This window comes from Haemorhous mexicanus, chromosome 1 (genome assembly GCF_027477595.1).
Source record: "Haemorhous mexicanus isolate bHaeMex1 chromosome 1, bHaeMex1.pri, whole genome shotgun sequence".
Classification (NCBI taxonomy): Eukaryota; Metazoa; Chordata; class Aves; order Passeriformes; family Fringillidae; genus Haemorhous; species Haemorhous mexicanus.
Window position 1 is genome coordinate 72,453,357 of NC_082341.1, and position 24,951 is coordinate 72,478,307.

A 24,951-nucleotide genomic window follows, 5' to 3' on the forward strand; every position below is an offset into this window, starting at 1 on the left:
TACTTTTCTCCTTTTCCTTCATTTTGATACTTATTGCTGTTCAGGAAACAACATTGGTCACTGAGGCATATCTTTGTACTTTGAGCACTTTCTGGTTTAATTATCATAGGAATGAAAGTTTTCAAATGTAACCTTTGAAGTCGTCTTTTTTGTTAAGTGTACAGACCTAAATTTAACAGACTGGATCAAGTGCTTCTGGCTACAAGAGATGCAGAAAGTGATTGAACTGCTTATGGCAAGCCTGGAGATGTTGAAATTCTGCATCTCTTGGAACAGTTTAGACCACTGCTTTAATTTCTAAAGAAAAAGAATTAAAATTTACTTGGTGAAATAGCTGTCTTTACCACTGGAAAAAAACCTCAGTCTATATCACAAGCATCCTGATGGTATTTAGATAACGTGGTTCTCAGACAGATAGCACCACCTTCTTTCCCCTACAGATCTGCTTTTATCATGCCACACTGTATGTTAATGTGGAAATAGAATCATAGAACCATAGAATGTCCTGGGTTGGAAGGATCAGGATCATGAAGTCCAACTTCTGGCCCTGCATACAACAGCCCCAAGAATCACAGCATGTACCCAAAACAGTCGTCCAAACACTTCTTGACCTTTATCAGGCTGGTGCTATGACCACTTCCCTGGGGAGCCTGTTTCAGTGCCCAAACACACTCTGGGTGAAAAGTCTTTTCCTAGGATCTAAGCTAAGCCTTCCCTGACAGAGATTCCTGATATTCCCTCAGGGCCTGTTATGAGTCACCAGAGAGGAAATAAGTTCCTGGTCTCTGCTTCCCCGTCTGAGAAAGCTGCAGCCTGCAATGAGCTCTCTCCCTCAATCTCTTTTTCTTCAGGCTGAACAAACCAAGATCCTTCTAGTTCTTCCCCTCAAGGCCCTTCTCCATCCTCATGGCCTTCCTTTGGATTCTCCCCAATAGTTTATGGACTTTTTTATACTTTGGTTCCCAAACCTGCCCCCAGCACTGGAGGTGAGGCCGCCCCAGTGCAGAGCAGATTAGGACAATGCCCTCCCTTGCCTGGCTGGCCATGCTGTGCCTGATTCCTCCAGGACATACTTGGCCCTCCTGGCTGCCAGGGCACTGCTGTCTTGTGTTCAACTTGCCATCAACCAGGATCCCCAGGGATCCCATCAACCAGGATCCCACAGGTCCCTTTCCATGGGGCTTCCCTCCAGAAACTTATTGCCCAGTCTATATGTACATTCAGGGTTTCCCTGTCCCTTATTATTGGAACAGCTGATATTAGTGACAAGAATACCTCCTCTCAAAACTCTCAGAGGGGAAATGCTTTGCCTATGGGTTGTCCATCTACTTATTCTTTCCTATGCCCTTTGAGTTATATGATTTGTCAGTGTTTTCATAATCTCAAATGGCAGAGTTGCTGGAACAGTTTTTCCTTGAAATATTTATCCAACTAATAGTGCATCTTTAATACCCATTGGAATTATATCAAAGAACACATTAGAACAAGTTAATATTTCACTGGGCTATTTCTTGGTAATCAGTATTACAGAGAGGAGCCAAACTATAGATGTGTGCATTCATCTGTTTCATAAATGGGTAGGAAACTTCATATCTACACAACTTTATTAATTCTAAAAACTGGAGGATTTTGTACTAAGTCCCATTCTGCTCACAACAGTTACCAATGTAATAATATTTTAAGGGTTAACCACCCAGAAAATTAAGAAAATGCAGATAATTTCATGACCAGGGTTTGTGACTTTCTTTTATTGTGTTAAGAAAGAAAAAATCAATTATGTGCATCAAAATCAGTAATATATGATTAGAATGAAAACAGGTCATAGCATTGTGCCAATGGAACCATACGTGGAGATGCTAGTGGACACATTGGGACAAAAGACAGAGAAAATTAGGATTCTTATGTATTTCTTGAAAATGAGAGATGTAGTCTTGAACTACCATAGGAACAAAGAAGCCCAGCTACATTCATGGAATAAAAATGCTCTTGAGTTTTGAACAACTGAGAACTTTCCAGGAACAAATTGAAGTTTATTTGCTAAGCAAGATCAACAGAGACAGGAATTACTTTAAAAGCTGTGTTTTTTCACAAAACTCCCATGGGGAAATCAGATTCTTTAACATCACTTTCAGGATTTTTCACAAAAATCTAAATGTTCTCAAATTTGAAGTGACTTCCAATGTTTTAAACAAGAATTCAGATAACTCTTTTGCTTGGGAGTTGAGTTCTGCATCCTCCAGATATCCATGTTTCAGGCTTTGAAGGTATACTCTGTGACAAGACATAACTGCAACTAGACAAAGTTAGATCTCCTTGAACATTCTGAAGTGGAAGGGAAACTCTCCATGACTTTGGAAAGACTCTGGAAGAAATTCAGTATTACCTGAGGTACTCATGATGAGAGGACAGCTCTGATCATAGTGGATATGTGCACCATTTCCCAATAGATAGGTAAAAAAAAAAAATAAAACTCACATGGGCACAAATTAATACCCTGCATTGCAGAATCTTATCCACAAGCATCTTCTCCAGACTGGGGATTTCAAAGCCAGTGTTTCAGGAACTGCATGGGTTTGTTAGCAGGATAGTACCAGGGAATGGGATGAGCATAGCCCATGGCTTTCTACATGATGGAATACCAAAGACTTGGAGCCCTATCTGCAATTCCTACCTCAAGTGAAAATCGTGTGGCCCCTTCCTGGTCTTTGAGGGGCTCTATTCTCTGAGGGCTTACTCTTTGCATGGCTCAATCCACACTGAAACCAGTCTGAGAAGGGAAAGGAGCAAACACACTGCTGTTTCCTCACCTGCAGGTGTGTCTCTGCTATGGAAGCTTCAGGAAAGGGCACGACTTAGAGTAGCCTTTCCACTTGCAGAAAATACTGAAGAGATGAGATTATACTACAATACTAGGGTAAAGGGGGTCTGTTTCTTAGGGGTAGGCAAGCATTATTCCGGCCCTTTTCTCTTAGGGAGAACAATATCTACCAAAGAAGAGGATCAGGTTGCTTGGATTGTGTTTGATCAAGAAAAGGAATGGGTGGTCAGCCCTAAACTCTTCAAACTGAGAGGAATATTGGATGTCTTCTGTGTCGTCTGCTGAGCCAGCACCCTCCTCAGTGCCCTCTTCAGTGACTTCCATGTATGCCTCGTGGATGGCCTCAGATACTCTCAGGCTCTCTGCTGAAGAGATGCCAGAGAGATTGGCTGAGGGGCTGAACAGGTCAGTCATACCCAAGGATATCAGGACAGATGTGAGGTTATATTTCTCCTCAATCTTCATGCGTGGGAGGTACACTTTTACTCTCCTCTTTTCCATCACCTGAGAACTGGTCCACTCGGCAAGTTTCTCAAAGCTGATTTTGTTCTCAAGCTGCAAAGAGAGGCAGGGAATGAAATGTGGGATGCAAATCCTACTTCTTCCTACCATTCATTTCTGTCAAGGCTATCATAAAAGTAAAACCCCAACCAGAATGGTTCCTGAAGCTCATCCTATTGGCATCCTTCTGGTAATTTATTAATTGCCTCTCCAGTACTGCCTGTGTCACTCTCCTTTTATTCAGATTTTTACCAACTTAACACATCCCCCTTTGTCCAAGTAATCTTGTGTCTCATGAGGCACAACCCAACAGTTTCACAGCCTAGCAAATTAGTCAGCTTGTGAAAGATTGCAAAAACAAGACCATGAAAATTTACCTACAGTTGGTAGCACCTAACAAATGCAAACTCTTCTACATCTGTAATAACTCTATTTCATAATTTTAAAATATGTCTGAAATATGAGTTATTGTTCATATATTTAAGACTGCATTGTTTTTTCTCCTTTCTTGAGTACAGGTGGGTAATTTTATAACACTGCTTATATATACATCCTCTTCTGCAGGGCTGGGGCAGCACTACACTTCTTTACCTTCATTTTATACACCTGAGCTCAGGACTCTCCTAAGAGGCTCTGCCTCAGCACCTGGGCAGATTTTGTGCTCCCCTGCCTGCCAAGCACAGCCATGGAGTGGGCAGCTGGGATGTCAATGGGCAGCAAAAGGTCTGACAGCAGCCAAGCCCCACTGAAGAAGCCAAGCCCTTCTGCTTGCCCTGCCAGGGCCATACCTGTGCCAGGCCAGAGATGTCATCAGGCAGCAGCACCAACAGGCTCAGCTCTCCACTGGCGTACGGAAGCTCCAGGACCTTAATTTTATCTTCAGCCACTCTTCCCACTCTGAAGGTGCTGTTCTGATACATCATTTGCACAGGTCTGCTCTCTTGCTGCAAAAAAAAAAAAAAGTGAGATGGTGTGATGTGGGAGCAATCTTTTTCTTTGGTCAGACAAATGTACAAGGCCTTTGAAAGGACAGGACTCAGTCAGTCATGCTGCCTTTGGAAAAGAGCTGTGTCTCCATTTTTGCCTCATCTGCTGGTTTGCTCTGTCAGACACAGCTGTCATAAATCTGACAGTGAGGCACCAGGTAAATCACCCAGCCAATGACAACAGAATGTAACCACAACAAATACATATCTGGCCAGAAACTGTGTCTGTGCCCCCCACCTCTGTCACATTGAAGGGCACTTCTTCAGTGTGTTCTTCTTTAAACGGGGTCTTCCATTTCCCTTTGAAGTAAATGGCATTCACAAGGACCAGAGCAGTCTGAGGATTAACAGAGCTTGGCTCAAGGAAATCCTGGATCTGTCCTTTAAGAAAGAAGTAGGGCACAGAGTGGTAAGTTTCATAGCAATAGTTTTAGAAGTCAATCAATATACTGCTCCTTCACTTGACTTTTCCTTCTCCAAAACTCTGCACATCGAATTAAGGTTCATGAGGATGATTTAATAATACACTGAAACCTGGCACCTGGCCAGACATTTCTTCAAGAAGACAGGTAGGTTCAAGGGTGTTATAGATTCCCAGGAACATTTCTAACCAGCGCTTGGAAAAAAATAAATATTTATAAAGAAAAGAAGGAAAGGGAGAGGGAAGAACCACAACAGATTTTCTCAGTATGTTTGTTTCTCACAATTCACTCTAGGTTTTTCCTCCCACCTCAACACAATAAATGCACACAAGCTTCTGAATCATTTATTTCCCACCATCAGTTTAGTATGCATTACTTTCTCCCCTGGAAGCCCACTTCTTACCTACCCAGCACATCCTTGTAAAAATATGCCAATATTCTAGAGAAGCTGGGAGTAGCCTTGCATGAGTTAATCTCTCCAGATATGAAAAGAATGCATATAAAATGTGCATATTAAATGTGCATATCGTGGCACCTCTGCCTTTGCCAGATGTATTTAAAACACTCTGTTACTGCCACACAGGTGCAATAGAGTCATCCCTTTCCACAGAAAATATCCACTAATGGGGACAGGAAGAGGAAATTTCTCCTCTAATGTTTAGTCCTTTCAGAAATAGATAAAATACAATTGTCAGAGAGAAATATATCTCATAGTCTTATCTGACTTACCATTTGTCTGATTTTTCACCCAGGAGTTAATGCGCTGTCTGGCTTGATTTGATGCAGTTTTGAAGTTGACCATTTCTAGACCAGATCTGTACAGCTTCTTCACACATTTTAAGTAGATCTGTAAAGACACCAATTAATTGTAGCCAGTGAACTAGTAATTTTTTAAAAACAATATGGAAGTGAAGTAAAATATGGTTATTAAGATTTTTATAGTGATGTTATGGTTAAGGTGTTCTCATTGCTTACTTCCTGAAAGAATTTACTAAAACTGGATCAGTGAAATTATTTTGTTTCATGATAATTTTGGATCTGACATTTTTACTATGTGGCCAGTTAAGAGCACATATCAAAAACGGTTAATTTCTGGAACAAAGCCTGATCCAACCCCCTGTTTTCAGGTTGATTTTAGACTGTTTTATCATCTTTAAGTCCACTTCCTTTCTTCAAAGCATATTTCCTTCTTTACAATGATAAGAAGTTCCTTTGATTTAGAATATTTGTATCTTTTGCTTTGAAAATGTGAAAGAAAGATTTTGACACTTTCAAAATTTGGTTTTGAGGTGAGTTTTCAAGTGAAGAAATATGCCAAAGTCAAACTATTTTCTGAAAAAAACTCCAACAGCCAGTTAAAATGAAATGCTTTGGGGGAACAAGTGCAGAGTGAGGAGTTACATTACTAATAATTTTGTTTATTACTCCATTCATTTTTTTAATAGGGCCATATTTTAGCCTCAAATTGCTTTCTATTTAGACTGCTGCCAGGGCCATGGCAAAGTGAAAAGCCATGTAAATCCACACCAGTAGGGACTATTGGATTAACTGGTCCCCTACTCTGGCCAGACCTCCTGGATTACAGATTTTTAAAAGGTTTAGCAAGAGATCACTTACCGGTAGGATCTGGCTTGTCTTTTCTGCATAGAGTCTGTTGGCAATGTGCAGTGAATAATTGGCTTCTGGTGCAGTGATATCAGAGAGGATTTCTTTAAACAGTAGGTGGATATTCACAGACTTGCCACACTGAGTTGTTGATAAGAAGACAGAAAAGTACAGCTGTTAGGTTATTTTCTGAGAAAGAGGATTATTTGTAAGGTACAAATAATGTAGGAAAACACACAGTATCTGAACATTTGCAAATGAACGTGTAATAGAGTCTAAGAGTTCTATGGGAGGGATGTTCAGTGTAAGCAGCTAAAGATGTATATAATAATTCATTCAGAGCCTATGATGCCACTCATTTTAGAGGTTAATTATTGAAATTGGTGACTTTTCATAGGTACAAAGCCTTTAAATCCCAAGCACTCCTTGCCTTTTCATGGCATTTTTTTTGCAGAAGCTGCAGGAAGAAGAGAGCTAGATAGCAGGGGAGTCAGGAAGTGTTTTGTTATACAGTGAAAAAATGAATCACCTGTCTTAAATTCCAAGAATGGTGACACAGGCTAAAAGCACAAAAGAAAACTGCACAATGATAAACAGTAGGTGGGACTGTGTCTTTTGAGAATAATCGTGTTGAACAGCTCCTTTCTAAATGTTTACTGAGTCCCTAAATGCCCTAGCTTTAGATACTGCCTTTGTTTAAAAAAAAAGAAAGAAAAAAATCTCATCTCTTTTGAAGTCCCACCTTGTGTTTTGGATCCCAAGTAAATTGGGACACACCAGGCTCTGTGGGTTTTGTTATCTTTACAGAGGCAGCAGATTAACATGGACAGAAGCATACAGGTATCAAGGTACTGGGATCCCCCATGTTTCTCTTGGAGTAGCAGTGGGAATTGGAGGCTGGAAAAGTCCCTGTAGCTTTGTAAGAGTGCGGTTTCTTTCCATTCTTTGGAGGTTCTGGGCTCTTTTGTGCTGTCCCACTTTGGAGTCTCAGGAGCAAGTCTGCCTACTCTACCCTGGCTTCAGGTACTGAAACCTTCCAGCAGCACTTGCAGGTGTGGAGTTCATTTATATCAAAGTGTATCCTGGTGCCCAAAGCACCCTATCCTGTCCTGTCACTTGCAATATGTGCAGCCTTTTTCTGGTGGTGTTTTGGGGTTTGTTTTTGTTCCTTTTGAGTGGTTTTTGTTTTTGTTGGTGGTTGTTTGCTTGGCATTTGTTTAGTTGCTGTTGTTCTTTGGGCTTTGGTGGTTTGTTGTATTTTTTTTAACTTACATATCTGAAATTAAGAGAATTAGCAAAGGTTTGGCAAGTTGTTGAAACTACTAAAAGCACAATCAGAACAGGCTGTTCTCAGGAAAAGGATGTGAAAGAGAAATCAATGTACCTTAGGTTTCTGTACCTTGGTCTGGATACTTCCAAGTCCTGCAATTTTGTCAAAGTGAAGAACCTGCAATTGAAAGTAGAAATTAGGTATATGAAGTCCACTGTCAGTCACTGATATTTGTGCTAAGTAGGTTTTCACTAATAAAGTCTGATTAGCACATTGATGAACTGAGAAATTTCATGTAAGCTTTAAACCAGGCACTGCACTGAAAATTTGTGATTGTGATCCTCAGCTTAGATCCTGTCTTTTCCAGTTAATGGCATTGTCCATAAATCAGCTACAGCCCAACAACATTATATTTATAACTGTGACTCTTGTTTTCCAAATGTTTCATCTTTTTCATGTCTCAAGTTGTCCTTTCGACCTGGAAGGAATCAGGTCTCCGAGACAGTATAAGCTGAAGCAAGAGACCTGCCTTAACCATCCTCCAAAACTGCTCTTTCTTAATGAAAACCAAAGGTTGTTCTTGCCCTTCATGCAGAAATGCAATAACTGAAAAGTAGCTCCAGAGTTTGGAAAGCCATTTTTTTGCTAGCCAGGTTTGGAAGATATAAATGGATAATCTGCTGCCTCTTTGAAAGGGATCAAGGAGAGCTTGTACCCCTTTCTGTAACTTACCTTCTCCATCTGATACTCAGTGTTATTTCTTGCTCCCAGATAGACCATGGCCAAGGCTGCAATCATGCTCAAGGGGCAATAAAAGATGTTGTCTCTGGGGTGGTGAAGTTTCACCTCTTTGAATACATCAAAACAAAATTCTGCATTTGCTGCACTGATGGAGCCCATTGTGAAATCAGCGTTTCCTAAAGCAAACAGAAGTACGATTTGATGGTCACAGTATGTAGTGCTTGTTTTAAAGAGCATTGCCAATAGCCCAGAAACTGCCAGTTCATTGCTGGTTTTGTGATGGTGAACCAGTGAATGATGTGTAGCCTACAAATTCTGTGATCATTAGAAATATTGTAACTCCTGATCCATTTACATACAAACACGTTTGTTTTCTTTCAACAAGATCCTATTAGCAAGATAGTACCTTGTGCTTGCCTTTTAGGAAGTAGAAAGTTTCATCCACCCTTCTATGTGACAAATATAACATTGAATGAGTTTCCCTATGGCCATCCAGAGGGCTCTGAAGGGTGTTTGAGGCAATGCAAACAAAATATTTCATTTTTTCTGTGGCTGCTCTCCATCTTTAAATCAAATATAGTCACTCACTACACTCTTTGTGTACTTCTCACTGTTGCTTAGTACAAGCAGTCACAAACTTGGAGGTTGCTTTTCTGTAGTTTATAGCAATAATATGAGCTGTAAGACAGCTGCTTGGATGTTGGCATATAAATTTAGGGTTTTCCTGTGGTCCTGTTTCAGACATTTAATCACTGCTGATGCTTTTTAGCACACTCATGCATATATATATATATGTATCTACACATACATAAATATATATATATAACATATGGGTTTTGTCAGGGAGTGAGATTGAGAAAAGAGAAATACCTTTATTCCCAATTATTAGAGTTATAAAAGGATAGTTTTGATGTGACAACAGGTTTTAAATGAAAAAGAACTATTTCTACTCAGTGTTGTGGTGCACAAGACACATATTTTACACACCAAAAAGTATTTGACAGTCAAACAGTACAAGATAAAATGAAAAGACAAGGCAAAATTACTGTACATGCTCTCTTTTTAAATATCTGTCTTATACTTACCTTAAGGTTATTAAACATAATATAATTTTTTTCCATCCTAAAGAATACAAATTAGAAATTACATTTTCTTGGAGGAATACTTACCCTACAAACTTCAAAGAGGCATGTAATAATCCAGCTTGCCAGCTGAAGCTAAACAGCTCCCTGAGCTCTTGATGATATATAGAGCACGATTTTGAGACACTCCCACTGTTGCCTTCAAGGAGTCATCTTCAAACACTGCCTTTTGTCACGATTCATTGCACCTAGAAACATTGAGCAGGCCTGTGTTAAGCTGGTATTCTATTTGCAGCAAGTCATCTTTATTTATTACGTAAAACCTGATTTAAAAAGGAATTATTTAAGCTTTTGCTGTGACCTTCTCTTCTCCTCAGGGGTGAGGCATTCTCAGTGTCAAAAGCACTCTAACACAGCACTCCCACCAGTCATGAAGGGAAAGGTGGATGTTGGGCTAACTGCTGGAGGTCTAGTAGACGTGCAACAGCTCACTAAAACATCTGTGCAGTGGAACAGAGGGAAGTTCCTCAAGAATGGTGGCCATCTGACCTTGCCAAAATAATGTAATCCCAAGTAAAGCCAGCTGCAGGGTGGTCATTGTATTGAGGGGGGTTTGAAATGGATTTTTTTTTTTTTCATGCTAGAACAAACTCAAAACTTTCTGTTTAGTTTTCAAGACTGAAAGGTTTTTGGTCTGACAAAATGCAGAAATATACTCCTGGAGTGCAGACTGGTGTGGTGTATGGCCTGTACTTGTTAAAAGCACAGCCACATCCATTTCTCTGCCTAGGTGAACGTACCGTATTTTACCTGAGGCCACACTTTGAGGGTCTACAGCATAGGTGTGCAGGAAGAGGGGAGAAAAACTCTGAGGAGAAAGCATATCTTGCTAAAACTTCATTTTGATTAAAACATTTAGAGCAACAATGTTGAGATGACATAAAGGCCTGAAGATGGGCATGGAAGAGGAAAAGATTTGAGGAATGGTCAGGAATTACATATTTCCTGGGCTGTAAGCCTGACCCCAGAGTATTCAGGTATTCAGAAATTCGTTTAAACTGTATTTAAAGAATGACTAAGAGTCAGCTTTTAATTTTCATTCTGTGCAGGTCATGGCAGCAAGGCCCATGGTACTTGCACAGGCCATTCCCATAGATCTTCCATACCTTGTAACTATGGCAGGTGAATAAACTGCAGAATCTGTCTGCAGGAACATTCATGGTCTGTTACACAACCATAATGCACAATATAAAATATAATTCAATTGTAACAAGCTATTACTCTTTATTAAATAATAGACTTGATGAGCAGTAAAGAAACAAATCTGGCATCTGCAAAGGCCATAGGGATGGATAATAGAAATCCAAATTTGTATGTGTTAAGTCACAGAGCATACAGCAGTAAGTGCACCCTCTGTGGAAAAGAAGGGAAGCTGCTTTATCCCTAACAGTGCTCTTTGTCTTGCTGAAATGCAGGGATGTATGTGAAGAGCCTGATAATTGGAGTGGTTTTTAGTTTCCCCATTCAGAATGAGGATATTATAGCAGCAATGAAGATGGGAAAATCTGAAGATAAGAAGGAGATTTCCTCTGATGCTGGCATAAACAAGGAGACCAAGGAGCTCTTTCCAACATTTCTCTGTTCTTATTTTCACATGTAATTTCTTCTGGTTGCTCAGGAACTACTGAACAGTGTTTGAGAGTAATGTTTGCTTGTACTTTTGGATGGCCCGTCTGTCTGTATGACACATCCTGGGTGCACTGTACTGTGCCTGAGTGCCTTTCTGACTGAGACCATAAGGAACTTCCTACTATAAAACCCACTACCATTTATATTTTGAGGAAAATAAACATTAGTCTTCTTCATGGTGGGGGGGGAGGGGGGGAAGGTGAGGGAGAGGGTGGAGTGTGACTCAAAGCTGCCCTCTTTGGCTTTTTCTGTGACAATCCAAAAATCTTCCTTTGCCCTTCTTGCCTATGTATTGCAAAGCTTTTGAAGATATAATAGGAAATTATGTTCTAAATAGGTACTAAGAAACTGTTTAAAGGAAAGCACAGTTTCAGAGAAAACTGAGGAGAACTGCAACCATCAGAGAGAATAAAGTTCAGTGGAAATGTGAATATGTAAAGAGTAACTCAGTAATCAGACTGTGGGAAGCCACAGATCTTTCTATTGTGGGACAAATATGTGTTACTTTTCCATGGATCCTCATGCAAATACTATTTGACATCTTTTGCTTTGCTTTTTGCCAGTCTAAACTTTTGTAGGCTGTCATGAGTGCTGGTGTGGTTCAAAACTAGGCATGGAGCATGTCCCTGGGGAGGAGGCCGTGGAATGCCCTTCAAGGCTAGGTCTGCTCCAGGCACCGTTTGGAGTTTCCAACTTTGCTCTGCAAGCTCTATTGCTTGGCATTGAACTTTTACAAACTACAGTTTTACCACAGGAGAAGCATTTGCTGCCAAAGTGGAGGGTTTACCTTCTATTTTTAAGTAAACATCCATGATTTTGTGGGAGCACTGCCCTCCACAGTAGGAGCTGCTGCCACTACACTAGCAGCAGGAGACTTCTTTCCAGCTTCTGGTGTTTATCACCACATTTTTTTTTTCATTCTTGTAGATTAAAATGGCAATAAGGAAAAAAGATTGCATGAGGAGAAGAGAAGGGCTTTTTAAATTATAATTTATACTGTATTTTGTTGCAGGCTCTGAATTATCTAGATATCCCTGAAGTAAGTTTTTGGGGGTTTTGTTAATTAAAATATGTAATTACTTCTGCTGTAGTAAACTAAGTGACCTCCTTGTTTCAGTCATACCTTCTCCTTTGTTCACACACAAAATTCCTCCTGTAAGACTTGTGCTTTTTGGGATAATGTTAAAGAACTTGCCTTTATCACTTTCATGCTTTTTCTTTTACATTTTATCTGAAAATATATAGGCCTGATTGTGCAAGATAATAAATTTTAATACTGTTAATTTCCCTTTTTTTCTTTTAATCTAAGTAATTTTAATTGGAGACAAACCAGAATTCCAATGGCAGTTGTTGAAAAACATGTATAGCTGTTTTTTGAATACTTTATTTATCAAAGAGCTAACAGCCTGTGTTTTGTGTTCTCTTACCAGCTAATTGGTATAAAAACTGTGTCTCTACAGTAATTTTACTATTTCAGGCTGTATTTCATACTGCAATTGCAGCCATATGAAGTACCTCCAGACTAGAATGGGTCTGCTTTATTCAGCAGTTCAATTTGTGTTGAGTACTGTAATTTACTGCAATTTTTCCTGCATACCTCAGCATTTGGAAGAGCCCTTTGAATCATCAGTTCTACAAAGGTACCAGTATGCTCCCAGGGTTTACCTTCTTCCCTCCAGTGAGTAACAGGGAAAGGAGAAGTGAGTCATCAAAGGCTGGAATATTTTTCCCATTAAAGCAAGTATTCTTGATGTATCTGTGGCTTTTGGACATTACCTTCTGCCAGACTGGACAGGCTGCTCCCTTCTTGTGACCCTGTGCTGTTCCTTCCCACCACCAACACCACAACCTCCAGGAGGTGGTTTAGGGAACTAGATCATAAGCAAGAAAATTAGCTTTACCAGAAATTTTCCTCTTGATTTGCTTCCCAGAGAACTGCTCACCCATAAGTCAGGCAACTAATAGTGGTCATGTAAAAGAGGGAGAAGGTTCAGAGTTCATGTACCCTAATGTTGAATTGTCCAGTGCCTAAACTCAGCATGGAGAATATTTAAAAGTGGGAGGTAGACTTCAGTGTCATTTACATTTTTGAAAGGATTACCCTTATTTTTACTTGCTATATTAGACTATTCTTCTGTTCACTTAATTCTGCAGACTACTACATTTACTATTTAGTTTGCAGTGGGTTTATAATGATAAATAGTAATATTAACAAATAATAAACACAGTCTACCCATTTAAAAACCTCACTATAGATTTTTTAATTTTTTATGTTAATGATTAAGAAAATAGCAGGAACAAGAAACTCATGCTACCTGAGGCCCAAACAGAACTGGCTCTTAGAAGTGAGAACGGCTGATCACTACTTAAAGTTTAATGTGTGAATTATGTGTCTAATTCCCAGCCATCACAGAGCAGGCCTTGTCAGAAAATTGTTCCATTATTCTGAAACCCTTGTTTTGTTATGTGGGAGTTTATAGGAAGGTAAAGAACTTGGTCACACAGGGTTTTTCACCAAAAGAAATGAGTCTGCCCTTCTTGAGAGCTAGCAAAATTACACCACAAAATCTTCTGTCTTCTCTGCTCTCTGAGAATAAACCCTGAGAGCTCCAGTTTGAAACATTGCCCCCAATCAGGGTTTAATAGGAGGCCCCGGGGGAATATTGTGATGCTCCCCTATAAAGTGGTATTTTCCTTGAGACCTTAGGTAGGTAAGGCTAAAAGAGACCAAGTACCTGAGGTTATGCTTTTAATGCAGATCCCTATCCTCCTCTCTACTTCATGTGAGAGAAGGCATCACTTATCTTCAGGGCACTAAACTCATGGGTTTATTGGATCCCTACTGCATTAGGAAAGGCTCAAAGTAAAATTTTCTTTGCAAATATCTCTAGAGGACTACAGCTTTTTGGTAAATACCTCATAGTGTATTTTAAGGTAGACGTCATTTTCATGAGGCCTCCTAAAAGTAAAATATGTCTATGATTCATGGGGTTTAGGGGTCTATCTTTAATTTGGTTCTTCTCAGATAGTCTTTTTTATTTACAGCAAACCAGACTATAGGATAAAGTCTAGAGAAATGTCTTTTCTTTTGTCTTTTATCCTAATTGCTTGCCAGTTGGGATGTAAGTGGGGAGAAAGATCTAATTTCCAATGTAGCCTCCACTTAAGGAGAGGAATATCTTCCAAAGAAGAGAATGGTGTTGGTTTGGTTGTGTCTGATGAAGAAGAGGAATGGACGGTCAGCTCTGAACTCACAAGTTACTGGGCAGCACAGAGGCATTGCAAGAAGCCCCGTGGAACAACCTGCCTCAGTGCCCTCTTCATTGACTTCCACGATTGTCTTCTGGATGGCCTTGGACACAACCAAGCCACCTTTCATAGAGATTCCTGATAAATCAGCTTTTCCCCAGTCAAAAACATTCATTACTCCCATCTCCTGGAGGGTGTTGTTGAGAACATAACTTTCCTCCATCTTGAACTGGGGCAGGTACACCTTCACTCTCAGTGGTTGCATCATAGCCGAGCTGGTCCATTCTGCCAGTTTTTCATAGGTCAGGGCACATTCGAGCTGTAAGGTGGTATTGGGAGTAATGAGTGGCACCATAATGAGTGCAAGGAAAGGAAGTTCAGTTTTTCCCACTTGTCTTCTGACCACACTGGAACAATGCTAAAGCATTGCTCTCTATAATGCCATTGGAGAGAAAATGAAGTGTTACCTGTTCTAGGCCAGTAAAGTCCTCACAGTCATCTTCAGGAAGAAGAATGAACATGCTCAGTTCATTATTGAAGTATTGGAGCTCTATGACTTTTGTTTTCAGTTCCTCTATGATTGCCATGTTAAAATATCCTTCTTGAAACATCATCTGCACTTTCCTTCTCTCATTCTGGAACATATGAAACATATTAAATGGAAAAGACAGAAATTATCACCCTAGTTTTAATTGGCTTCAGCACTGAGGTTAGAGTTCAGCTCAAAAGCATTATTTAAACTGGTTATGGGTTTAATATACTTGTAGCATTGATATGTTTCTCTCAACTGTAGTCTCAGTGAAGTTATCCATTTAGAAACATAAAAACTACATTTCCCTTTCTAATGGTGCCAAATTACTTTACTCACAACTTCCTCATTACATCTTTCTTTTTTCTGCTGTGTCAGATGAGGAAACTGATACATCTTATGCAACCATAAATTAAATTCTTCATGAATAATGTATTCATTCCCCTGAGATAATTTGTCTTTAATACTTTTTTTTCCTGAAAGCACACACTGTTCTGTTCATAAATAGCAGAGAAGCAGAATCCTCACTTTCAATCTCAAGAGCAGACTATTTTTGAAATAGCACCCTTAGTTGCAAAATCCCTAAGAAAGTTAGTGCATGTGCTCAGTGGAACTGGTCCAACAAGGATCTCAGCTGCACAAGAACCACTTCTGATGTGAACTGGTATAAACATTTACATATTTGGTTAGGAAAACAGAGAGAAATACAGCCTTTTACTGCTCTCACCTAAGACCACTGTTTTGTCTAGGGATAAGAGAGAGGAGAAAAGCCCCCCTCTGTTATTACATAAGGCAGACATCTGACCTCCATCCCCCAGCAGCTTCAGTTCCTGCCCATACTGTACCTTGTTCAGGTGGAAATATGCTTCCTTAGTGTCTTCTTTCTTAAATTCTACTGCCCACTTTCCTTTAAAATATATAGCATTGACCAGGACAAGTACAGTAGAGGGATCAATAAAACCAGCAGCAAATAGGTCTTTGATTTTACCTTTAAAAATAGTGAATTAAGACAAAATATTACTTTGTTCTGTCAAGCTTTGACTATTAGTAGTTATTTCTTTTAAATTGACAAGTGGTATAATGCTATCAGAGAAATGACAAGTATTTATGTACAGCTTTGGAACCAAGGAACTCAAGGCATTTTTGTTCCACTTACTACATTTATTTTCTATTGAAAATAAAAAATTAGTGCATGTGTTTCATATATTAAAAATCTTGCTATCTTTGGAAAAAATGTAGAGACTGATATTCATAAGTGGTTCAATTGCAAACCAAAAAACCTGCACATTTTTGTTTACCTTTTGTTTCATTTTCAACCCAGAAGTTAATTTTGTCTCTGACTTCTTCTTCAGTGTATTTAAAATTTACTGGTTCCAGTTCTGCTCGATAGAATTTCTTTGTGGAATCCAAGTATTGCTGAAAAGTACAAATTGTAGAAGTTTATTGCAATGTGATCATTTTTATAAGATAGATAATTTCATGGCTTCAGGATAGTTTCATGTAGTAGATCAGTAAGAAAGAAATTGGTAACAAAGGCATATGCCCCTTTGTGCTTCATGATGGAAAACATTCTGCTGACTCCTAGGAGCTGTTACAAGGGAGACCACGGTCCCTTACCTGGAAGAATGGATAAGTAATTTCTCCAAAAAGCCTGTTGGCAATGGTGAGACAACAGCCTGGTCCAGGTTCACTGACTTCAGCCAACAGAGCCTGGAACTGGGAATGGACTCCTTCATCTTCTTCACACTTCAAACAGGAAAACAGATGTTTCGTGGTAGGCTTGGGCTTTCCTATGCAAAGTTGGACCTGAGGGTGAATTGCAGCCTCTCTCTGCATGAGAAACCCTACTCCACCCAGCTGATTCAGGCACTGGAATAAATGCACCAGGACACCACCTCCTATTCCCCCTGTGCCCATGTAGAGAATGACAAAACAGTTCCCCTTCTGGCTCTTCATCTCCAAACCACGCCGTACCCTACAGTGGTGTCTCTGTGCACACTAAGCAAAAGGCTGCTGGCTTAAAGACTGGGAGAAGCAAGCTTCAAGGTGCCTTTGGCATGCTCTGTAGGCAAACTTTTACAGGTGGCAATTGAAGCACTTATCACATTTTAGATTGGCACTGCTGTTTTGGTTAGAAACCCATGATGAGAAGGCTCAGCTGTTGAAATGTGTGATCTCACAAGGCCCCTTAAATAACTAATAAAGGAACAGTAATAAGCAGGCCGGCAAATCTAGATGGGGAGGCTGATCAGCCCTGCTGTGCTTTCTGATTAAGTGATTGTCTTCAAGGAAAAAAGGCTGACAAACTGGCTCTTGTTGATTCAGCTCAGAGCTGCAATTGTGTCTTACCTGTTCAGAAGGGTATCTGTTTTCCTGTCTCGTACTGCTCAAAACTTCTCTGAAATGAAAGACCTGCAATGTAAATGTTGGATGAATGCAGATGAGTGAAGGTACTTCAAAGCTAAAGCAGTGTTGCAAGCCTATCCCAAAACACAGCCAAACACAGGCCCTGTGGAAAGGCCCCTTTGCTCTTTACTGTAAAATCCTTGCAAGTGAGCAAATAGTTTTAGGAGATGGTGAGTGCATGAAATCTTTGAAATCTTTCTATATGCGCAAGGAGGCTTTGGATGTCCAGAGAAGGCAGAAAAACATATTAAAGGTAAGGAACTCTTCTGTGCTCTGAGAGTGCAGGGATACTCCAAAACATTTTCTTTAGCACTGATGTATTCATTGAACAGTCAATTCAATAATAATGTGTAGTCTGAAGAAGTTTGGTATTAGGAACAGCATAATGTATTTTTAAAAGGGCTTTCTGTGTGCATCAGCCCTTTGGATGTTTAGGAACTGTATCAGATGGCACAATCAGCCTCTTGGCTCATATCTTGCCAGTGTTCTCTTTTCAGAGCAAAGCCCTACCTTCTCAATCTGCTCGAGTGTGCTGCCCCTGGCTCCAAGGACAACCATTCCAAAGGCAGCTGACAGACTTAGTGGGGAGAAAAAGATGTTTTCATTTCTTTTTCTTTTGTTCAGCTCTCTGAAAAAGTCAAGACAGAACTTGGCATTGGCTGCACTGAGAGAGCACATTGTGGCACTGTGATCACCTGAAACAAGGGTAAAAACAATTTAGTTTCTTCATCCTTACACCTGCTACGTTTAAATGCCCTGGTAAGGTTTTTTGCAATAGCTTGGCTGAATTATTCAGTACTTCATGGAAATTCCCTGTTCATTACATTTGGGGCTTCACAGAGAATCTGAAAACCAGCACCCTGAATAACAGAAGAAACACATTTACAGAAACAGTATTCTGAGTTGAGCTGCTTCTCCAGCTCAAGCAATAGCAATATGGCTTTGCTGCTTAGCCCTAACTTTGTCCTATCCAAGCTTCCAGCTCAGTTTATATCCTGATCTTGGTGCCTTGAGTCCTCTAGGCATTGCAGTTATTAATTGCACCCTTGATCATATCTGACTCTTTGTTTCTCTCTAAAAACTTTATGTGTATTACTCAGCTGTGCCTCACGTACATGTCCTTCTAAGGCTGGTTGCTTAACAAATGTTTGACAGAAAATGGAACTAAAGACAGTCTCACTTAGTAAGATTTTTAGCAAAAACACATTGTGCATTAGTAGAAATTTCCAGACATATTTTTTTATCTGAAGTTTAAACTATTTTTCCTGCTGCTTGAACTCTTTTTTCCCAGATACCCTTCAGTTACAATCACAATTATTACAAGCTGATCATCTTGAAAGTTCTGGAAAACTCTTCATATCTTAGACCTAGAACAAAGTTCCTTTCTCATTAAAGAATTAAAGATGTAGGGCCTGCATCCAATAAAGTGCTGTAGAAACATCTGATCATAAGTTCAGTATTTTAGAAGTTCCACTGTTCTAAGTCATATTTGGTTTGATTCTTACTGAGTCTGAATAATTTCCTCCACACACGTAGTAAGCATATTTCTCCTATTACTGGAGAAGAATTAAATTATCCATATAAATATTTGAAAGATAGAGCACTACAGAAAGACTATGCTTGTATAAATTACCAGTCTGGGTCATACAGAAGAAGTGGCAAATGGTTTTAATCTTCTTTAGAAGCACACTTGGAAGGCAGAAGTTTAGAAGTACCATTGTATAAGTTAAGCACAGATTCATTACACAACCCATGCATTTTAATGTAATCCAAAACATTGTCACTTCCTCAAAATATGTCACAAGCCATATATATGTGCAGAGGAGGTATGTATATTACCAATGCACATATTGATCCTTAGATCCTAGTTCTGCCATTTAGAATTAAAGATCATGGAGATATTTACCTTCTCCTCCGTACTGACGGCATCAACTTGACACTCGAGCTTCTTGATGGAGCTTCTGGAGCAATGGGATATAAAACCATTGCCACTCCCAGTGGCAGCATAAATTTCACTCATGATGAATCACATTCCTCTATGTTGCAACCAGTTAGTATAATTAGGGGATCTGTTGTGGAATCTCAAGTTTTTCTATATCCCTAGGAGTTCAGAAAGAAGTCACAATTTTAAATGCATACTAAGATGTAAAAAAAAAAAAAAAAGTAAGTTTTTATAAAAAAAGAAACCAAACTCCTAGAAATAAAGGTGATTTCAGAGGGGTTTTTCACCTGTAAAAAAAAATTCTAAGAATTTTGTTGTGTTTGGATGTCAGAAGTGGCACCAATGAACGCTACATACAGTTTTTGTAGCAGAAACAATTATACTGCTATAACCAGCCCACTGATTTGGTCCTGGGCTAAACTATATCTTAAGTTTAGCCCAGAACTTCCCATTACTCCTCATTTTTGTCAGTGTCTCTGAGGACACCTGATCATTGTCTTATATTGCTTCAGCAAGGCGTAGGCAGCAGGGACAGAGCAACCTGCTTATAAGAAGTAATATATTTCTGGTGTTATTTTCCTGAGAAATTATCTTTCTTCACATTCAGGCTGATATGGTGTGTGGGTGGGCACGTATTCCTGTGAGTGTATGCAAGCACTAACAACATTGTTTTGTAACAAGTACTTAGTTATCACTACTAGGATGTATTTACACATCAATCCAACCAGATACTGAGCTTCTCTGGTATTTAGGAAATTCTGAAGGCAGTTTCCTATCAGTCATAAAGTACTCATGGGGTTTAATTCCCTTTCAGTTTGAATTTTCTCATAGCTATTTCTTGGGAGGAAATAGGAATTAAAAACACACTGTTCATTTAAGCCCTGAGAACAAGAGAGTCAGACCTGCACAGATTTTGCCTGAAGCAATGAAAGCCATGCAGTCTGGTTTAACTTGCTCAACACTAGGGCAAGAAAATTTCCCAAAGAAGCATCTGGCTTGCTTTCCTGGTTTCTGGCTGCTCTCCACACAGTCACCTAAAAACCCACCTGCTGAGCCTGTTCCTCAGTGCTGAGCCCTGTCTGACCATCCAGGAGCACTCCAGCAGTTACATCTGCACCAGCCAAGCCAGGATCAAGGCCACTTCACAGCTGCATCCCCCACACCCACAGTCACACCAGATTTCCTTACCATCACAGAGCCTCAGACATCTCAATCCTTGAAATAATTTAATCATAGTGCAATAACAAAATATCAGCTTGAGCTGGTGCCTCCAAAAAGGGACCCCAAAGAAAGGATGGGCTTTTCCCACAATCTAAGTGTGAGAAAGTCCAAGGTCCTTGGCTCCTGCTGCATCTTTGACTGTCCGGTTCCCTGGCCAGGCCACAGCTCCCTGGGCCCTTTGTTCTGCACTGGGTGGGCATTTCACAGCCCCTTCCTTGGGTCTCTCACCCAGAGTCCAACCTGCAGCTGCACCTTAAGCTACCTGCACTGAATGGATTCCCCAACACAGCATTGTCATCGACAGGGAACTGCAGAGCAGAGCTGGGCCGTTCCCTTTCTTGTGGTGATGGGCTGTTCTCTGCAGTCTTATTTTGGGTACTAGGCACAGTGGGAGGAAAAATGTTGTGGAATATAAGAGGGGGTAGGTATACAGGTAGGAGGTACAAGCTGTAACTGTTCTAAGTCAGTGTAGCATCCAGGTGTCTCCCAGAACAGAAATAAGAGGGTTTTTGAACAGCAAGACACAAGCAAATATTTTTCTTTCAGGAACACTGGCAATTCTTAATCCAAATTAATACAGTGGATGGAAAATTGCAATCCTGAAGCACAATAATTCATGGCCTTTGGACTCAGGGGTATGTGCTAAAAGCCACAAGTACCTTTAAAATGCATTCTGTGTAGGAATATGTTAAAGCAAAGTTCAAGATATCTAATATGCTCACAGAGTGAAACACTACTCTCTTAGCCCCTGCTTAGTTTTCTAATACTTTTAACTGTCTTAAGTGAACAGGTTTCTCCAGGTTTCTTCAATGTTGTTTATTATTTCTCTGGTTTTGTAGATACTTCTTAATTCATTTTGAATTAATCTGAAGGTTAACTATGGCTCCATTTTTCCATTTGGTGGATATTTATTTCACACGAAGCATTTTTTTGTTAGTGGTCAAATTACAGACAACAGAGTTGGACAGGCCTTCATTCCCAGAAAGGAACACTCTCTGCAGTTCTTCTAGCCTCCTGCTCTGCTATTTTGCTCTCTTCTATGTTAGTTTAGTGTAGGTTAGAGTGAGGCTTAGACAGAGATAGTGTTTTAATGGGAATGTCTGAAAATCCAGGAGCTTTTGTTCAAGCAGATTGAAGGATCTCCTGAATTGCAGGTTTTGAGGAGACTCACTATGCAAATGCTTGCTGGGAAAGGCAAAGATACAGCTCATCCTGCTGTTGAACAGAGGGCTGGACTAGGACTTGCACCGCATTTTCCAGATCTGTGACTCTCTTCTTGCTCTTTGAATAATGCAGAGGTTCATTGCAGGCCAGAGAAAAACTATGTGGATTGAAGATGGTCACAGTAGTCTCAGAATCAGGAGACTCTCTTTATTCCTTTCCACTGATGACCTTGCTAAAAGGAAAGGATAAATACAAGGAGGACTTTTTCTAAAGGTTACAGAGAGGTAATTGCTGAGATGCATCGTGTGGAAAGAAAGATGAAGATGTAAAAGCACTGCAAGTACAAAGGCACTGACAGAATTTGTTTCAGATACTTAAACTACTCTGTCAGGAATGCAGATTTCTGCCCTTTTAGCTGGTGGTCAGATGTTTGTCATAGTAAAGTTGCTTTAAGGCGCAGAGGAATAGATTGCAGACTGACCTGCTTTCTACACCTAAAATTCCACACATCTAGATAAGACTGTAAATAGCACTACATCCTTAGGGATAAGTTTTGCCCAGCACCGTTTCTCTGTTTGCAGTTATTTTGCCTGAAAGTCTCAAAATTTTACTTCACTTTCCAGCAACATTTTTTTAATGTTTCTGATGGCCCTGGAACCAGGACCAAGGGAATGAAGACTTCTCTATATGATTTTTAAACCACAAAGAGTTCTGATTACATGGGTGAGATAAGCACAGGAAAGCCAAAGCAAGGAACAAAGATCCAGCTGGTGATGTCAATCAGCAGAACACAACCTCACGGCAAGAAGCAATGACTCACTCTGGAAGCAGAACAGACCACCAGCATATTCCTTGTGATTATTCTTTGCTTCAAGAGAAAGCAAAAACTTGGATGTCTCCAGTTCTCCCTTGGCTTTTTCCTCACAGTTTGCAGACATATGCTTCCCTTGCTGTCAGTGTCTGCAGGATGTAGCAGGGAAGCAGATTCTTGTCAAGGAACCAGAGGCTGATCTCAAGCTTGTCAGCAAAGGCTTTTCTTGCCCCTTTCATCTTACAAAATGCACGTTCTGCTACCACCCTGCTCAGGTGGTAATTACAGAGTACCTGATTTGTCTGTGGTTGCCTGTGAGTAAAGGTACCATTAGGTAAGTGGAGTTGCTGAATAGCAAGAATAAAACCAGGACTCCTTTGATTTTCACTGGCCAAGAGAGCCCCCCTCCCTGTTTGTCAGACATCTGCTACAACAAATAACAAGTCTTATACAATATATCAGAGCAATTAGGGTGATAAAGTATCTGTGGTGATCCACAGAAACTTTAGTATGGCAGAAAACATACCTCTTGAAGTTGAGGGAGTTGGAGATGCTTCACATGTTGCTGATGGTCTCAGCTCATTTGGGAAGCACCACATGAGCAGATTCTGATATTAATTTCTGTGATCTTCAGGTTGTATGAGTCAAGAACATATTGAAAACTAAGTGTCAGCTTATAAATAGCACTGCTGTCTGCTGACTCTCCAATACTGAATTTACTGTCAACAAGGTGCAAGAATTGATGAGTGTGAACTTTGCAGAGATCTGAGCCACCCCAGGCTGGTCATTCAACTTGCCAGGGAAAAGGTGATCCCAGTACTGTTGTTTGTCCAACTGAACTTCTTTGTGCACCAGAAGCTTTTCCATAATTGCAATAAACCCCATTTACTCCCCAGGGAAACTTAGACATGACACAAAATAGTGTCCATCTTTGTTTCACTTATCAGCATCCAAAAATAGCTTTAGCAATACAGCCAGTTCTGCCTGTTGCACCTTCTCTGTGCACACCCTTTCTCACTTGCTCACGAGCTTTGACTAACAGGAAATTTCATTTGTAGGCAGGGATGTGTGCATGTGTCTTCTTAACAGACTTCCATAGTGTAAGGTGATATGACTACACAGATAAATATTTCTGCATGATGACCCTGTTTTATAATTCAGGCTTTGTGAGTGATCTCATTTATAGTATTTCTGGATACCATTTCTTTGTGGCAATTTCAGTCATTTTATAAGCCAGGTTTCATTACTTTAACAGCAAGTGCAGCATTTTTAAAGCTGTGTGATACAGCTATAAGAATTCCTCTCTTAGCTCTGCCTCAGTGCATACCTTTTCTTTTCATTCATCATTGTGGGATGCAGTAGAAAGTAGGAAATTTCCTTTGCATTTTTAAAAAGAGGCTGTTTTTCTATATTGCTTGGGCAGTGAAAAAGATAACAGATATTTTCATGCAATGGAGCTGTTTTTGGTAACTTTGGTTAGAAATGATAGAACTGTGGCTGGTAAGATCTTGGAGATTCCTGGTGCATCTGCTGCCCTAGGGTGGGATGAAAAATCTAGATTACAGTTGATAGGTGTTTGTTGAACCTGTTTTTGAAGCTTCTGGACAAAGTGTTTTCAAATCTCTGTTGCATATCTGTTCTTCCTTATTCCTGAAGTTTTAACTCAACTTTGTCCTCAGTTGTCCTGACTGTAAATTAAAACAGTTGCATTCAGTAATATTTAAACCTTGATATGTGCTACTGGTAAGTTGTTCAAATACTTATTAGTCAATTTATCCTTTGTACAAGACGTAGTATTTGGGAGTGTCTCCCTGGTCATAAAATGCAATTATTGTAGTTGTACTCATAACCAGTACTTAACCAGAACTTAACATTACTCTAATCACACTACCCAAAACCTGTGGGCATTGTTAGCTACAGAGCTACTTTACCAAATTAGGGACTTGGAAACCTGAAACACCCTTCAGGGCTGCTCAGCCCTGTAGCACATTGTATAATTTTCACCATTCTAAGGAGAAAGGTATTGCTTTTGGCCATCAGTCTGGATGTTAAAAATAGTTGTTCTTCCTCATTCCTGCCACAATCCTTGTGGTATGATCTAGTCAAATTATGCTGGGGCTCAGTAGTCCCATATATTAAATGCTGCATTTGCATAAATGTTAATGCAGAAATTCTTGCCAATCTTTACAGCTAGTCAAGTCAGATGTATCATAGGTCCAGACATGGAACTTGTTTGCCAATATTGTGCACATATTTTTTTAGTAACTAAGTTTTGAAAACAAAATGAGATTTGAAAATATCCTTCCTAAGCTGCCAATCACTGTGAAGAATGGGCAGATGAATAATTTGAAAACACAGAGTCAAATTTTCAGCCAATGTGAAGTGACTCAGCTCCAACTGAGGTGTGAAAAGAGAATTTGTTTCCATGGAAAAAGGTTCCTCTTCAGGACACAGAATAATACAGATGTATAAATGCTATGTTTTCCACATACTGCTGTGGAATTTGTACAATATA

At 39.9% G+C, this 24,951-nt stretch overlaps 2 protein-coding genes across 2 annotated transcripts; both read right to left on the bottom strand.

Moving 5' to 3' along the window:
* Positions 1–1,731: 1,731 nt before the first annotated feature.
* Positions 1,732–13,063, bottom strand: LOC132331001 (ovalbumin-like). Its single transcript, XM_059853919.1, has 8 exons — positions 9,513–13,063; positions 8,335–8,519; positions 7,717–7,779; positions 6,345–6,473; positions 5,457–5,574; positions 4,544–4,686; positions 4,108–4,263; positions 1,732–3,373 (listed from the first exon to the last, which is right to left on the bottom strand). The coding sequence occupies exons 2-8, from the start codon at positions 8,500–8,502 to the stop codon at positions 2,969–2,971; spliced, it is 1,182 nt and encodes a 393-aa protein (XP_059709902.1). The 5' UTR covers positions 8,503–8,519; positions 9,513–13,063; the 3' UTR covers positions 1,732–2,968.
* Positions 13,064–13,199: 136 nt separating this feature from the next.
* LOC132330993 (leukocyte elastase inhibitor A-like) lies at positions 13,200–19,371 on the bottom strand. The gene is made up of 8 exons (XM_059853906.1): positions 19,205–19,371; positions 17,809–17,993; positions 17,242–17,304; positions 16,510–16,638; positions 16,191–16,308; positions 15,738–15,880; positions 14,831–14,998; positions 13,200–14,682 (listed from the first exon to the last, which is right to left on the bottom strand). Exons 2-8 carry the CDS (start codon positions 17,974–17,976, stop codon positions 14,278–14,280), a joined length of 1,194 nt encoding a protein of 397 aa, XP_059709889.1. The 5' UTR covers positions 17,977–17,993; positions 19,205–19,371; the 3' UTR covers positions 13,200–14,277.
* Positions 19,372–24,951: the final 5,580 nt, after the last annotated feature.